At 41.9% G+C, this 16,686-nt stretch overlaps 1 protein-coding gene across 1 annotated transcript in view; it reads right to left on the bottom strand.

The window, feature by feature from the left end:
• Positions 1-15,062, bottom strand: part of ETS1 (ETS proto-oncogene 1, transcription factor) — a 129,174-nt gene extending 114,112 nt beyond the window's left edge. The window contains exons 1-2 of the mRNA XM_059930066.1: positions 14,978-15,062; positions 1,129-1,211 (exon numbers count right to left, since the gene is read on the bottom strand). Of these exons, the coding sequence (XP_059786049.1) occupies positions 1,129-1,197 (69 nt within the window). The 5' untranslated portion in view covers positions 1,198-1,211; positions 14,978-15,062. The remainder of the gene's footprint in view (positions 1-1,128; positions 1,212-14,977) is intronic.
• Positions 15,063-16,686: the final 1,624 nt, after the last annotated feature.

Here is a 16,686-nt window from a genome sequence, read left to right as displayed (position 1 = left end):
TGTACTCTAAACGTTTTCCTGATTCTAATTTTTTAATAGTGAATGGCGTTTATATGAAAACAGAAGCCACTTAAAAAAGAAGAAATATGTATTACAGAACAGCCAGTGAAGAAAGATGTGTTAATCATTCCTTGAACATAAAATACCTTTTTAAGTAATTATTTTTTCAATGCTACAGAAAATAATTTTCAAACACATCAGATCTTTTGATATACAATTACAGTGAGAGGTCATGGCAAACTGAAGGGTACCAGTTAAAAATTCTGCAGAACCTCAGACTGGACAAAGCCTGCAGTCAAAAAAGAGCTCTGGTTGACTGGCGTCTATATAGACCCATAAACGTATTTGGCAGAGTTAACAGTAAACTTATCTGTCCATTTCCAGATTAAGTAAAAAAAGTTCGACATTTATGATGGCTATCTTTATACAAAAACACACAGAATTTAGAATCAATAGTTAATGATTCAATGCTAATATTAAAAGTTCACTTAACATTGGAATCGATGAATAACAGCATTATGGGATCTCTCACACAGTAAATTTATAAGAAATTTAGCTGAATATTTCTACTGATCAGCACATAGCTTGGGTGAAAGCCTTCTTCCCTAAGAGCAAAAGCCTTTTAGTCCAATTTTAAAGTTCCTTTTACCCCTCTTATTCTAGGACTCAGGAATATTTCCTACTAATTTGTTGTCATATTTTATTTCCAGTTTCAAATTCTGTGATTAGAAAGCTTGTATATTTTAGCTTTTATGTATGAGGAGAAAAATAAGTTCAATTATGCTAAGAATAGGTCTAAGGTACCTCAACGTGCGAAAAATCTTCACCAAATGAACTGAGCTGTGAAAAATCACCTGGCTTTAACCGTTACTCGTGTTTGAGTCATATGCTCTGCAACACAAAAATCTTTCTCAGCAAATCCATCAGTCTTGGATGTTTTACTTTATATGGTGATAAAAAGACAGATAATCTCACAATGTAGCCCCTCCAAAAAACTCAGAGCTCATTCCAACTGTGGAGTTGGGTCCCCGGCTGCTTCTGTCTAGGAGAGATCAGAAAGCAGGAACCGAGGGAGGAGAGGGGAGGGCACGGTGGGCAGGGGGAGGGCAGGGAAAGGGGCCCACTTACCACTGCTGCGGGTCGCACCGCTGAGTAGGGGGCGGGGCCACTCACTGCAGACTCCACAAGGTAGCTCATCACGCCGTCAGCACCTGTGTGGGAAAAAGCATTCACTGGGCCACTGGGTGCAGAACATGCGTGGACCAGCAAGCAAAGGAGGGCTCGGAGCAGGTCTCCTTAGGAACCATGGCGTTCACTTCTTTGTGTTACAGAGAAAGAAATTAAAACGTAGAAAAACAAAGTGGCCAACAGAGAGTAAGGCAGACCCCAGACAGAGCCAGTGCCCTGACTGTAAGGTAGCCTGGATGGTGATGCCTGCTGCAGACAGGAAGCAGTCAGAGCCCAGAAAAAGACCCTTTAGAGGGGTTCTGGGCAGGAATGGGTCTTGTGTGTCTTTTTTAGAAATATTTCCACTCCTATATCTCCCTCCCTCCACCCCCAACCGGGTCTGGCCCTCCATACGAAGTGTGGCATTTATCAACTGATGAAGGACAGAATAGAGAAAGGATTGGAGAAAAGAGGGATGGAAAACCTCCATCGAGGAGGCATGTCAACCAGGACCCTGAGACAGATAAACAGAGAGAAGACCCGAAAAGGGGAGTGAACATTATCCATCTTGAAAAAAGGAGAAGGGCTAATTAAATGTCTTGTTGAGAGCTACTATCTCCATTCAAAGTCTGAATGACCATCACGTTTGAGGAATGTTCTAGCTGAAGGGACTTTCCAGCTAGCTGTCAGTCATCAGGAAAATCGTTTAAATAGCAAACATTTCTGTTGATCCAAACGCTCTCTAAAGTACACTAGCTCACACACTTTCATAAGTTCAATATTACACACTAAAAAAATGTCTTTCTTGAATGATTTAGAAGATTAAATTCCTAGGTATGTCATTCAGAGGCCAAATTCCTATTGTTAGGGAGTGACATTTGAGTTTCCACTTAGCTACTTTCCACTTAGCTACTTTCCACTTTGTATTTGTCTGTCCTTTTCCTTTATTCTTGGGAATAATTAAAGCCACTGACCCCATTTCAAGAAATATAAAGAATACGATATGCCTTATGTTCAGTTTACAACTTTGTTCACCATCTTGATACAGCTTGACAGCCAATGAGCGTATATATCTTCTTTCATATGAAATGTATTTAAATAACATAGTTAAGGGACTTCCCTGGTGGTCCAGTGGTTAAGACTCCGTGCTTCCGCTGCAGTGGGCACAGGTTTGATCCCTGGTTGGGGAACTAAGATCCCACATGCCACGCGGCGTGGCCAGGGAGAAAAAAAAAAGCTAGACTTCAAAAATAAATAAATAACATAATTAAAGTTCTGCACTACAAAGTTATACTGACTAAGGGCTACCATCACACAGCAACTAACATCATACAGTTGAGAAGTAAGTTAAAAATCTTCTGAAGACGTAACTTATCCCAGAGCTGTGCTTATTGTTTTTAACTAAAAAGTCACCTTTTTATGATGTCTTTTCTCCCCAAAGTAGAAGCAGTCAAATTAATATTAATTTAAAAAAAGTAAAATAGCTAAGGGTACCTATGTTCATCAAGATGTTGTTTTCTAGTTTTTCAGGGACTTGATTGCCAAAAATGGCCCTTAGGAAGAATTCCCAGGTGGCAAAGCGGAAGAGTAGAAAAAGATCAAAGTCTCTAGTCCAAGGACACTGTTCCCATCTGGAGCCGTGGTCCCCTCTTCAGTGCTTCTTTCTAAAAATAGTGAGCAGCTACCAAGTATCAGACCCTGCGCTGGGTAGAGGGCCTGGAGTAAGAAGAAGCCTACGACAGGTCAGTGTGGACACCGTCCATATATTGTACAGAAGCGTTGCTGCTTTTCGTCTTAAATTCAAATTTTGAAGTCCTAATGAGTCATCATTCACCCATCCACCTGCACTTCACAGTTTTGGATCTACTCAGAGATGAGACTTAAAAGTTGACAACATAGATTGTGTCATACTGAGAACGGCTCAACCAAGATCTGATTCCTTAGGGAAAAGTTGCTCATCCCTCCAGGGACCCACAGGGCAACCTAAACCTTTGGGAAATGTCCAGCTGTGGCAGTGCTGCTTTGTGCAACCCATCCAGCCCTCCGATTTCCTCCAAAAAAGCCCCCCCCCGGGTCCCCTGAGTCATCACAGACCCCAATTATTTATTCAACAGGCACGTCAAAGGCTTCCTTTGCCAGGAACTTGTTAATCATTCAGTAAATAATTACCCTGTGCCTGCTATGTGCCAGGCACTGTTCTGGGTGCTGGAGATACACAGGTAAACAAAGACCCCGGACCTCGTGGACCTTACATTCTATCAGACCCGGGACAAAGCTGAGAAAGACAGAGCTCCATCTTCAGGCAGTGCGGAAGACGGGGTACCACAGAACTAAAATACAAGGTGATGAGGAGCTTACCAACAATACGGAAAAAACTAAGCGGCCCATTTTGCCGAAGGCTGGGGAACACGAAACCACGGAAGATTGCACAGTGAGAGGTGTGACCACGTGGCCCTATGGACCCTCCCTAGACTCTCACGAGCAGCAGAAGACCTTTACCCTTCTGAATTCCTGTTAGACTTATACCTTTGTGAAAGAAAGCACTTTTGGAATCAGCAGCCTTGTCCTGAAGCCCAGCTCAAAGGCACCAAGAGCAACGTACCTCCTCCTAACAACTCTCCACATAGCTGGGGAAAAGGTTTAGTGGAAATGTGTTTTCTCTTTCTGATGGATAGAGTGAGTGAGGAACCCCGTGGGCCCCCATACGGTCCATCCTGAGCTGGGCTGAATTCTCGAAGCTTCATGCGCTGTGACTGACGCTCCCCTTGGGGAAAAGTCCTTTGCCCATGGAGGAAGCAGGAAAGAGGGAGTTGCCAGGGCACTCAAGGGCTCTCATCTCAGGAAATAACTCTGGGACAGAAATGGATGACCGCTTCATTATTTCCTGGAGAAAGAAAAAAAGAACCCGGCCTGTTTCCACTTGTAGATGGTGACACAGACCAGCTGCTGTAGATGTAAACCCTTTCAGAAAAAACTGGGGAAAAAAAAAAAAAAGTTTTTTGACGTGTTGGCCGAGGAAAATTCCCTCCCACATGACAGCTATTTGGACATCGGCTGGACCGACTTTTTTGTCTTGGCATTATAAACATTTATGCCTAAACACAAAACAACTGTGTGAGTTCAGATTTACTCCCCAGCCTAGCGGCATCCGGAGGCCTGTCTGAATGCAGAAATGGTTTGAACCCTTGGTAACAGAGAGCCGTGAAGAACTGAGTTCATTTCCTTGAATGGGACCAGCAGTGCTAGAGCAGCAGAGTGAAGTTGTCCTCAGTGAGTCTGTGCTTAAGAGGCAGCTGGGCTCCCAGCTGCGGTCCTCCCTGGCCTCCAGGACCCAAGGGGAGCACTGTAGGTCCATTCCTCACCACCCCGCTGACCTCTCCACTCCTCTAACTAGGAACTCTGTTGTTTTCTTAGGCACCTGGTGCTATTTCTCACGTGCCTACCCTTCTCCCCTGATCACCTCTGTGAGAAATGCCCTGCTACCCTCCTGCTCCTCAAGACTAACTAACCCCTTCTCCTGAAGCTTTTAGATTCATCTCAGACGTTTTAGCCACCAGGAAATCCTTCTTGAACTGCTGTTCATCCCAGCCTGGGCTGGCTGTCCCTTCTCTGTGTTCCCCACATGTGTCTCCATCACTGCGCACAACATACTGTTTTATAAATGCCTGTTCCTACCCGCCTCTCCCACTAAACTCAGAGCTACTTGAAGGCAGACACTATGCCTTTTTCATCTTTGTCTCTCCAGAATGTAAGACAGACTGAGGGTTATCATGGAATTCTTTTTTTTTTTTTTTAATTAGTGAATGAATGAAAGAATGAATGAACAAATAAACTGGTCTCACAAGACTGAAAATGTAAGAGATAGATCAGAAGTAAATGTATTCGATTCTCAAATCAGAGACTCTGAATAGACGGCAGATCTGGATGGAGATTCACTGGAAATAATAGGTTTGTTTCGTGATCCCTTTCTAAGTGAGAACTCTTTCCCTTTATCCACTCGCCATTCAATGTCGCCTCATCCAGAAGCCTTTCAACCACCCGTGTAAACAACAGCTTCCTGCTCCTGATCTAACACTCAGCTGCTTCTTTCTTGTGTCCCTGACTCCTATCCCACTAGAATTTAACTCCGTCAAGGACAAAGTTTAGTGTATTTCTCCACTCCGAATCCCTAGATCCTAGGCCAGTGTTGATAGGCAGCTGGCACTCAAATAACTGTTGAATATGAGAGTGTAAGTTACAAAACTTTTACAAACACCTGAACTCACTTAAGCCCCTTTTTTTACGGGGGTGGGGGGCAGACTCGGGCCAAGCTGAGACTGACAGTAGCCCACCAGCCACCTATCCTGTCTATCCTCACCACCCTGGATAAAAATGGGCAAACCGTGCAGAGGGAAAAACAGGTAGCAGTTCGGTTTACGTGGGCATCTCGCATCCAGTAAAGCCTTTGGGACTCTTGGGAGATCTCGATTCTTCCTAAAACACGTGACTGCCTCTGGAGACTCCTGCCCGGAACAAGCCCACGACCCAGGCCAGGATCTACAGGCTGACACTTCCTTCCATCCAGGTCTTTCCAGGGGCGAGGTGGGTGACACACAGAAGGAAGGGAGGAGGGGGACTTGGAGGGGTGTTTCAAGCCAAGGCAGCAGAAGAGCAGGGAATCCCAGAGGCCAGGCTTAGTGGAAGCTGAATCCAGTTCCTATCAACTCTGCCCCTGCTTGGCTGCATGTCTAGGTGATAACTGTGACATCACTTAAGGGTTTTTCATTGGGGTTATATGCTCTTCAAAGAAAGACTATGCCTTTAGATAAACAACCCCATAAACCACACTTCAAAATTTTTTCTTTTGAAAATAATTTTTGCCAAAATATATATATTTATTGAAAAAATTGCAAGAAAAATACAGAAAAGTCTATCACGAATGTCAAAATCACCTGAAATTCTACCATCTGGAGATAATTGTACTAATACTTTATTCAACATTCTGCTGGGTATTTTTTAATGTGTCCATACAAATATACACATGAGCAGAATTTTACCTTCACGATATTATTCTCTACATGCTGTTTTGCAATCTGCTTTGTTCACTGACGTTTGACATGATGTTATGGATAGTTTTCTATGTCAATAAATACAGTCGTACATCCCAAAGTATACAGCTGTCGAGGATTCTATTGTATGTATGCATCATACTTTTCTTAATGAGCCTCTTATTACCGTAAAATTTATTTGTCCCCAATTCCTTGTCATTATAGAAGTTCCTAAAATATTTCCTACTCCCTTTAAATGACAAAAGTGGTATTTTGGGGACAAAGAATATGTACAGTGTACATTCTATATTTGAATACATATTGACAAACTTCCTTCCATAAGAGAGAAGCCAGAATTATAGTGCCACCAACAAACCCATTGTGATTTAAACTTGACCTTGCCCTCTCATCTTCGTGTTAGCCTATAGGTCAAGAATTATGGCTATAACATATGAAGACTGCACACGGGGAATACAAAAGTGCAATAAAGCTGTCACAGAAAATATAGATGATGCATTTTTTTCCTCTTTGCAAGTTGGACTGGAATGCAGGAGAAAAAGAATTTGGTTTCCAATAGGACTAGCCATTCAAAGGACACTTTCCCCGAATGACAGCACCTTTGCCAAACTAAAGACAACAGTGTCACCCATGTCACTGAGGTAACATCTTTCATGTGCAATGGAAAGAGTTTGAATTTCTTCTTTCCATATGACATGTAAATCTGTTTTTAAAGACTCAGACTGAGTGTTACCTCTTTCAGGGAGCTTTCCCTAAAACTTCTTGTCAGTTAGATAGACATTCTCAGTCCTCCAGCATGGGATTCACTTTCACAAGGTACCAACCAAAGTTCAGAGTACTTCCTGCGTCTCAGTTTCTGCTCCTGCATCATGAGTTGCTAGAGAGTAGGGACCATGTCTCTTTAGCTGGCACATCGTAGACGTGCAATACTCCTGTTGACTAAATGAAGGAAAGACCTGTACGTGAATAGTTAGTATGTGAAGAGTTATGTCTCAGTGCTTGAGTTTATCCAAGACAGTGAAGATATCTCTGGGACAAAAAAAAGGGACATCACCTGTGATGACATGTGTCCGTATGCAACCCCAAGGTTAGATTTCTTTAATGTTAACTGCAAACACGATCATATTTTTCTCTAAACTAACAGACATACCCCATTGATGAGTCTACTGTCTTCCATTATCTTGTTTCTAATTCTCATGAGTAGTCCATCTGTATTTTTCAAATCATTTTAGAAGATCTCTCCCCTGATCTGGCAGTGTAACAAAAGCTACCGAGTCCTGTTCTCCAAGAACTCAAATGTAAGCAGCTTTAGATAGCTGAGCAATCCTCACTCCCCCAAGGAAACTCTGTTGTTACCATAAGTAGAAAACAAACTGGTAAACAGAATTGAAGATGGTTTCTCTCTCTCATTCCTAACTCTGTAAGAACCTCATTTTCTTGACTGAGTATTTCAACATGACCGTAATAAACATTCCTTCTTATTTCAAGGAGCCGGCACCCGCCCATAGAGGCCATGTTCTGATCCATGTGCTATTGGCTTCTGGGTCTTAAACTCAATTCACCAACTCTTTCACTAAGTTCATGAGGCATCAACTCACAGATTAGTGAACATGTCAGTCTTGTTTCTCCCCACCTTTACTGCCAACAATCCCCCAACTCTTACTTGAACAGAGGCTTGAAAATGACTCATATCCATCTCCTATTTCTCTGAAAACTCTCCTCTCCTAATTAAGCATAATGCTTTCAGGTTCTGTATGAATTGACATAGCTCAACTAACCTTTCTTAGAATACTAAAAATGGACTCCTGTTATTGTAATATTACGAGTCACTCACTAATATCTCCTGAAAGAGACAAAGAATATAAGATGGTTTTTAACTGCTGAACCATAGCAATCAGGGGATAAGAGTGCCTCGTAGACTACTTTACGTTTCCTCCTCCTGGAAACAAATCCCTCTTCATCACTGTGCTGGAATGGCACTATCAACATTGGGCAGAATGGTGTTGTCTGTCATAAACATCAAGGGAATACATTAAAATCTGTCCAGGAATTTTATGAGCACAATGCCAATCCTAGTCTCTGAAACTTCTCAGAAACTAATGCTCTGTTCTTTCTAGTGTGGGAACATCTTCTGGAAAACTAAAGGTAACATTCAATCAGCTGTTTGACAGTAAAAGTGGCCACAGCCTTGTCTTCAAATGCTATTCCTCAAATCCTCTATCAAACCATGAAATACAGCAAATAACCACCATTGTCCTTCAGACGTCCTCCAGGGCCACGCACATAGTAGGCACTCCATAAATAACTAAATAAAAAATTGGGATTTTTATCTAGCTAGCTGGTATTGAACAGCTGCACAGCCCCGTATTAGGTGCTATGGTAATTCCAAAAGTGAGAATAACTCACTTTTCTTCTTTATAGAGTTATTTTTCTAGTTGATGAGATGAGAAAAATGATGACCTCGCTACTCAACAGTGGGGTCCCCACAGACCAGCAGCGTGGGCAGCACTCGGGAGCCGGTAGAACTACAGAGCTCAGGTTCCACTCCACGTGGTTCATATGCACATTAAAGTTTGAGAAACGCTGGTGTAGGTAATGTATTATGGGTACATAAAAGATGAAGAAATGACTTACGGAAGGATGCTAAAGGAAAACTTCAAGAGAAGGTGGTGCTGAAATGGGCCTTGAAAAATGGGTAGCTAGAGGTATGCACAAAGATTCAGAAGCGAGAAAACAGTAGATTAGAGAACAGGGAATAATCCAATAAGCAAATAGATTGTGGGGAAAATGGGAGATGAAATTGAAAGATCCTTTATGGCAGATTACCAAACTAAAAGCTTGGGCTTTTGTAGGATAGATATAAAAGCATGATTGCTTGAGTTTTAAATAGTAATAATAATACTAATAGTAAAATTAACAATAATACATTACTAAAATTAAAGTTGTAGGGCTTCCCTGGTGGCGCAGTGGTTGAGAATCTGCCTGCTAATGCAGGGGACACGGGTTCGAGCCCTGGTCTGGGAGGATCCCACCTGCTGCAGAGCAACTGGGCCCGTGAGCCACAACTACTGAGCCTGCGCGTCTGGAGCCTGTGCTCCGCAACAAGAGAGGCCGCGATAGTGAGATGCCCGCGCACCGCGATGAAGAGTGGCCCCCACTTGCCACAACTAGAGAAAGCCCTTGCACAGAAACGAAGACCCAACACAGCCAAAAAATAAATAAATAAATAAATTTATTAAAAAAAAAACTGAAATTTAAAAATATTTATAAAAAAAATTAAAGTTGTAGTATAAAAAATTGGAATTGTTTTCTTACTAAGAAACTAGAAACAAAAAAGAGTAAGCTGGAGGAATGATGTGAAGCATCTTGGCTTCACAAGGGTGGCTATAGCAGAGGTCATGGTATATGAGATTCTTGGCCACGTCAAACCCAGAGAAGACCTGCAAGCTAAATGTCAACTCTTACCCCATGGTGGTTGCCAAAGAAATCCTTAAGGAGCCTAGAAGTTTAAAGAATTACTTTTCAACTCACAGTGTGTGGAGTTATGTCAGATATAATCTAGAATTTAGATATGGTTCCGGGTCTTAAGAAGCTCTCAACAAAACTGAGAGATGCCATAAATATAGAGATAGCTATTGAGAGAACAATGAACAGTGCCGAGAGAGTTCTAATAATGCCCTTTAACACTGAACTAAAGCACACCAGCTGCCTGAACTCTCTCAAAGCCAGCGAGCAACTTCTTGCACTATGTCTGATGGTCATTTTTCACAGTGAGGTTTCATTTGTTCTGTTGCCCAAATTGTAAGTTTCAAATTTCCCAGCATACAGCTCAACAGCTTCCTGGCATACTTATATAAAGAGGGATTTTGTAAAGTCAATGAATTTGGGAATTGGAAAAAATCTCATGAAATCTGCCCATTTTCTTATTTGAATGAACTGAGCCCAGAGAGGTTAAGTTGTTTAGCAGAATGATAAAGAACTCCAGGTGACAGACTATGCATTGACCGGGAGTTCCTTACTGAGTGTGGGTCATGGGCAAATTTCTTTATCTCACAAAGTCTTAATTTCCTCAACTGTAAAATGGAGATAATGATACCAACCCTTTCAGAATTATTGAGGAGGGTTATATAAAATAAAACCCTTGCATATTACTTTATACATGATTAAATGGTCAATAAATAATGGTTATTATTACTATTATTGTTATTTTATCACAGTGCCTGGCATTAGTAAGCATTGACTAATTAATAGTAATAGTGGTTTTTATTCATTATTATTTTACTGCCCAAAGTGGCAGAGGTTATTTATTCAGATATTAGAGCCAGAACCCAGATAGCCTATATCCCTTACCTCTTTTTCTAAAAGACTTGCATTTAAATAATCAAAAAAGGATCCTCTTCCATAATCATAGGTTGAGTAGCCTAATCAAGAATTTCACAGGAGAAAAGCGCCACAATTTCTATTGAATGGCAGTCTGTTTGTACCATTGTTATGCCTAAAACCAAGAAGTAAGCATTCTTCTTACAGCGAGGAACAAACTCATTGAAAGATTGCGTAGCACACATGGGGAAATATTGCAGCTTCCTGAGTTAAACCGATATCTTTTTGATAGAAATGTGAATCTTCTGTGGAGTAACACTTTGGCAACTAGATATAAATATAAGGAAGTCATAAGCTGCAACGGAAAATATTGCGAGAGGTTTTGTTTGTTGGGTTTTGTTTAAATTTGTTTTGTTTTGTTTCTGCTTTTTCTTTAGCACGGTGCTTTCCAAACTGATTTGCATAGGAATCACCTAGGAATCACCTGAGAATCAGGTTACAAGGCAGAGACTGACCCAGCAGGTCTGAGGTACAGCCAGCCTGACGCTCTGCACTTCCAACAGGATACCCAGACATGCTCATTTTGAGTAGCAAGGCGGTTGTCTGGACTCACTTGGTTAAATTCATGAGTGGTTATAACAAGAAGGTGTTTGGATGGCAGAGGCCACCGAGGAACAGGCAAGAAGAATCCGGGCCACACGCTGAGCAGAGGTTTGGGTTGATTTTTATCTTAGCTGCAACACAAGCCCAGCCAGGGAGAATGCGCAGCTCGGCACCCGTGCCCACCTCTCAAGCCACGTGCCAGGTGATGGTGCATCTGACAAGGCTTCCTGCCTTTCCTAAGAAGCCAGGGTTTGAGTTATTTCACCTCTTAAGTCAAGAAACTGGCATCACTGCTCTTCCCCAGCCAAGAGGAAACCTTCTGGATCAAGGGTCACTGGAGTCACCAAAAGGCACTATATTTTTCACAATTTTAAGGGACTTAAATCTTTTGGAAATTCTTTGTACTATGTTTTGCAACTCATTATGCACCGAAAATTATTTCAAAATGAAAAGTTAACACATTTTAAAAATGCACAAAAGACTAAAACCCTGGGAGTTTCTACTTTTCCATATCTCTTGAAAATATAGATTGCATTTCCCTCATTGAGATTATTTTCTTGACATCTTCACTAAAAGTTTGCTGCTTGACTTCATTCTAGTAAGTACTGTCCAAACTGTCCCCTCTGTTTTCCGGATGCAGCACCAGCACGTGGTCAGCAGGAATATCGAATCTACCCTCTTCTCTGAGAAACAAGATTGATCAAAAAAAAACCTTCCCTCACTGCCCTGGGTAACTTTTTTTTTCCATCTGCTCTCCCAAAGCATTCACAGACTGCAGCACATCACTTAACAATTATCTTTTATTTTTAATCTCTTTTCAGGTAATATCTTGCCTCCTAAAATAAATTATGTTGATTGTTTTTTAAAATGAAACATATATTTCTCCTTCTGCGTCTGTCACAGCGCCCCACGAGGCTGGGCACGAGGGAGAAATTCAATCAATATCTGTCCCATTGAGGGAGAGATTTACTGATCCCGTCAACCTGAACTTGTAGCCTTTCTTCAGGGTCTGTGTCTTTCTAACAATGAATCATTAATCCACAGATTCCTCTTTGGAAAATTGGCCTAAGCCACAGTATTCTCCCAGATTAGCAAACCATCACTTCAAGCAGAAAAATTTAGCCTAAATTTGTGTAAGTGCCTCAAAGCTACTGAGGTTCCTATGAGATACGACTCCAGCCACAGCTCTGAACTCACATGCCTTTGGTTCTCATCAGGTCCCACCACCAACCAAGTCGTTCATGGTACCAAACCTCGGAGTCCTCATCTGCTACATGGGGATAACAAGACCGCCCACCTCACAGACTTCATTGTAGATTAAAGAAGGAGCCCATGCAAAGCACCAAGGGCCCTGAAACATACCAAGTGCTCAGTAAACTTTGGGGATGAGTATCCTTCCTTGGGTGGAGTGGAGAAGACCAGGTATTATATCCAGAGAATCATCTAGATTAAAAAGTTTGAGTTCCCTAAAGCTACATTTTCAGTCCAGCAGGGACAAAGGAGATGAAGGGCAAAAGAATGAGTTGTCTTCATACCTAAATTGGCCCAGGATTGAAAGACCTCACAGGATTCCCCTCAAATGCCACTAACTTGCTGTTCACCACATTTATTTTGCTCAAATACTAAGTACATTTTAATTCCCATAAAGAAGGAAAGAGAGAGATAGAGGAGGAGGAGGAGAAGGAGGAAGAGGAGGGAAGGGGGTGGGGAGGGCAGAAAGGAGGCTCCAGCTCCCTTCTGCTGGTTGATGCAGAACTGGGAGTTTTGAGTGGGTAATTAGAGAAGGAACATTGCTGTGGAAAACAGATCTGATCACCAATCAATAAAACCATGAGGAACAGCAGAACTTGAATTATCAGTAAGAAATCAGGCAAACACTTTGAGGCAATCAGCAAGGGAAATGGCAGTGGCAACTATCTGTTTCCAGAGTATTTGTTTGCCCTCCAACTCACCCTCCCTGGGGACCTGCATCCACACACCCAATTTGTTACAATGTTACTTCAGACTAGCCTTCAACCTTATTGGCACTATTTTTATTCTTCAAAGCTCTATGCTATTTACAACTATTGTCTCATCTTCATGAAATAGGTGGAGTACAAATCATTATTCACATTTCTTTCATTATTCACATTTCAGAGATGAAGAAAATAAAGCACAGTCAGGTCAGATAACTTGTTCTCAGTTCCAAAGCCGATGTCTAACAGAACCCAAGCACACTCTACTTTCCTGACTCCAAAGCCCGTGCTGGTGCCTTTGAACTCCATTATCATCTGAGGCAGGGAACTGGCCCAGATCCATGCTGTCAACCGGTCTCCAAGGTCACAGCCGACCAGATGTTGAAGCGTTACACCCTGTTACCCACCCTCCCCTAGGCTCTACCCTTGGCCTTCTTGGCACCTCTAACCAACTAGCACCTCAGTGTAAGGAGCCGGTAAGGCAAAGATGCCCTCTCTGTAGTCCGGCCCTCAGCTTCCCACATCCTCAGCGGCAGAACCAGGACGGAAAAGGCTGACTGGCTGCTTGCACTGTTTGTTTATTCACTACTGAGTTGGCAAGGATGTTGATTTACAATTAGAAGCAGCATGCGTCTTCAAATATTAATATTAATAACTACAATGCAGAACACATGAAAAGGTCTTTTCATCTTCAAAGCACTTTGCAGACATTAACTCATTAGCTCTCCCTCCCCTCCCTTCAGAAACAACAGGTAAGGAAGAATCTCCACAGTGCTAGGGGCCACCCAGCGCCCTCCCTGCCCGGCCCACGCCTGCAGAAGCAAAGGGGTTTCTCTTTAGATAAAAACAAGGCAGGCGGTGCCATCCAGAACCACAGTTGTTGAAAGAGTCAGAGTGCCAGGCATTTTACAGATGAAATGGAGCTATCAGAGTTACCGTTTTAGAACCTGGATTTCCTGTTGTTTAACAAATATCTCTCTTTCAGTTGCACAGTAATGGTATGAAGTAGGAGGGAAAATGGCCTTGTGATTTAAAAAAAAAAAATCTTACCCAAAAGGTAATAAGGAAAACCTGCAATCGAATGCCTTGATCTTGGTAACCCAGCATCTTTTGAATAGTTCGCCTACATGAAATGCAACTTTAAAAGGGGGTAACAGAGATGTTTTAATAGTAGAGGAAAAGCCTCCAAAGAAGTGAGATTGCCAGATATAAAATAACCAATGGAGGAGAGCTGCCATCCAAGCTCTGTTCAAGCTCTGTGGTGGAGGTAAAAATGACCCTCCTTGACTCTCAGAATCCCCCTGCCTCAGGTACAGTCCCAAGGTAAAAGTACAGTCCCTTGGAAAACTGTGAGTCACAGGACAGGGAAAAACACCAAAAAGGCTAGTTAGACCTGCAAGACTCAAACCCGTAGCAATTTCCTCAAAATAAGGGCAATTAATTAAGCCACTGAGGTTAAAATAAAAAGTTAAAAAAATTAAAAAGAAAAACAACGGCTCACTAGGAGTGTAAGAGAAAAAAGGAAAGAAATGTCTACATTTAACTACAGCTTTATTTCTTTGGAAGTGCTCCAATATGTGAAGAAAATTCAGTTTCTGACAAGTACTCGGCGAGTGCCTAAAACGTGCATGCTGTTGCTCTTACACAACAGGGAAAAGAGAGAAAAGGTCTTGATTTCAGACCATTCTAACAAGGTTAGGAAGTATTTTTGAAAATGGTTATTAAACAATTGAATTGAAAATACAGAAAAATGTGAAAAGAGAAAGCCGCTTGTATCCTGAAAGTTCCCATCAGTTTACCGGTTAATTCCACCGAATGAAAAAAAAAAAAAAAACGAAAAGGAAAATGGACTGCAAAGTTTTAGGCAGAAACTCACACCCCACTTACCACTTTGCCGGAGAAACTGGGTGAAGAATAGGTCCTGAGTGAGCTTCCCTCAAGGTCTGTGGTCTCTTTCCAACTACCTGCGGGAATCCTCTGCTCGGAGGCTAAAGAGGATGCAAAGACCATAATGTTTCTAATAGAGCTGCCTCCTTAAATTAGGGGGTGTGGTCAAGCCCAGAAAAGCTGGAAAAAAGGCAGTGTTCCACTGGCCCCTGACTCCACGGAGGCAGCCACTAGGACAGGCTCTGTGGTCTAGATGGAAAAGCAAATCATGTTACTGGTTAAGGTAACACCGGATCACACCTTAATTTATATCATTGAGATTACCCTTCTGTTAAATGTCATTCAGCCACCAAAAGTAGCCAGGAGGGAGATGAGCAAAAGAGAATTCCCTCAGTGGGATAACTCGTGTTTCAGCCTTTGCTATTGCTTTAGATTTACCTTCTACTGAATATTTGAATATTCATGACTCACATTTCTTGACCTTCTCCACCGAGCCCTCATTTAACCTAGGTCAGGGGTCAGGAGAGGGCTATAGCGTCAGGGCCGGAAAGACTCAGAGAACAGACTGTCTACCACCCCGTCACCTGCTGGCCTTATCTCTAGGACCCTGGCTTATCTCTAATAACAGTAACGTGATGTGAAGTGTGATGTTTCCTAAGGAAAAAAATTAATTCTAAGGAAGAATTAACTCTCTCAGAATGAGAGCTGGGGATTCTGAAAATTAAGTCTGGCTTTAGGTGATCTCTAAAATAGATTAGTTGTAGTGACACTGATTCCTACTCCATGGTGCAGGAATAAAAGGGCAGAAATATTCATATATTCCTCATTTAGAGAAAATGTAAACAATGTGAAAATCTTGTTCTAGGTGAAAATATACAGCACTGTATATCCACATGTTCAGAAACGTGGTAAGAATATTACAGTATAATATCATTTCTCTGAATAGGATTATTTCATTACAGAATTTTTTTTTTTTGGAAAGTCAGTATTTGGCTTTATAATTTAAGGCTTTTATCCTAAAAATTTCCATTTACTTTGAGCAATGGATGGGAGTTAAAATGTGCCATGGTTGACTCCTTTGCCTTTCTAATGAAGACACAGATGCTCAACTTTGAAAAACTGTGAAAATATAGTAAGTGTCCTTCAGAACGGCATCGTCCTCATCCTTCATTGTACAAAGGCAGCAGCGCAGTGAAGATGGTGTCGTCATGAAAACAAGATTTTACGGCTCATCTTTTGCCTTCGCACATTAAAAGTCTTAGAGAAAAGGACGAGATAGTGCTATTGGTTCAGTTTTGTTTCATAAATGTCTGTGCCAGGCACTGGGGGAAATGACAAGTCCACACTGGAGTGGGAAGACAGACACAGAAATCAACCATCTCGATCAAGTGTAATACATGCTATGAAAGAATCTGTGAACAGAGCGACGGAAGCTTCAGACTGTCCCCTACAGCCCGGTCAGCTCCAGCACACCGCCCCGTTTAAAAAGCCCACGGGCAATTAAACCAATCACAACCAATTATAATTGTATTCACTATGTTTGCAAGAGAGTTAAAAAAAACAAAAGCAATGTAGAGAATACCCGGATTCTTGGCTTACATGGGTGTACAGTGTGATTATTGCAGAGCTCTGGAGTCTGGCATTGTCTACACAGAATTCACATAGACAAAATCCCTTTAGAACCTTAGGGCCAACCTATCATGGTGGCC

The sequence above is a fragment of the Balaenoptera ricei genome, chromosome 8 (genome assembly GCF_028023285.1).
Source record: "Balaenoptera ricei isolate mBalRic1 chromosome 8, mBalRic1.hap2, whole genome shotgun sequence".
Taxonomy (NCBI): domain Eukaryota; kingdom Metazoa; phylum Chordata; class Mammalia; order Artiodactyla; family Balaenopteridae; genus Balaenoptera; species Balaenoptera ricei.
Note: the sequence above shows the minus strand (reverse complement) of the source record. Positions and strands in the feature narration are given on the sequence as shown.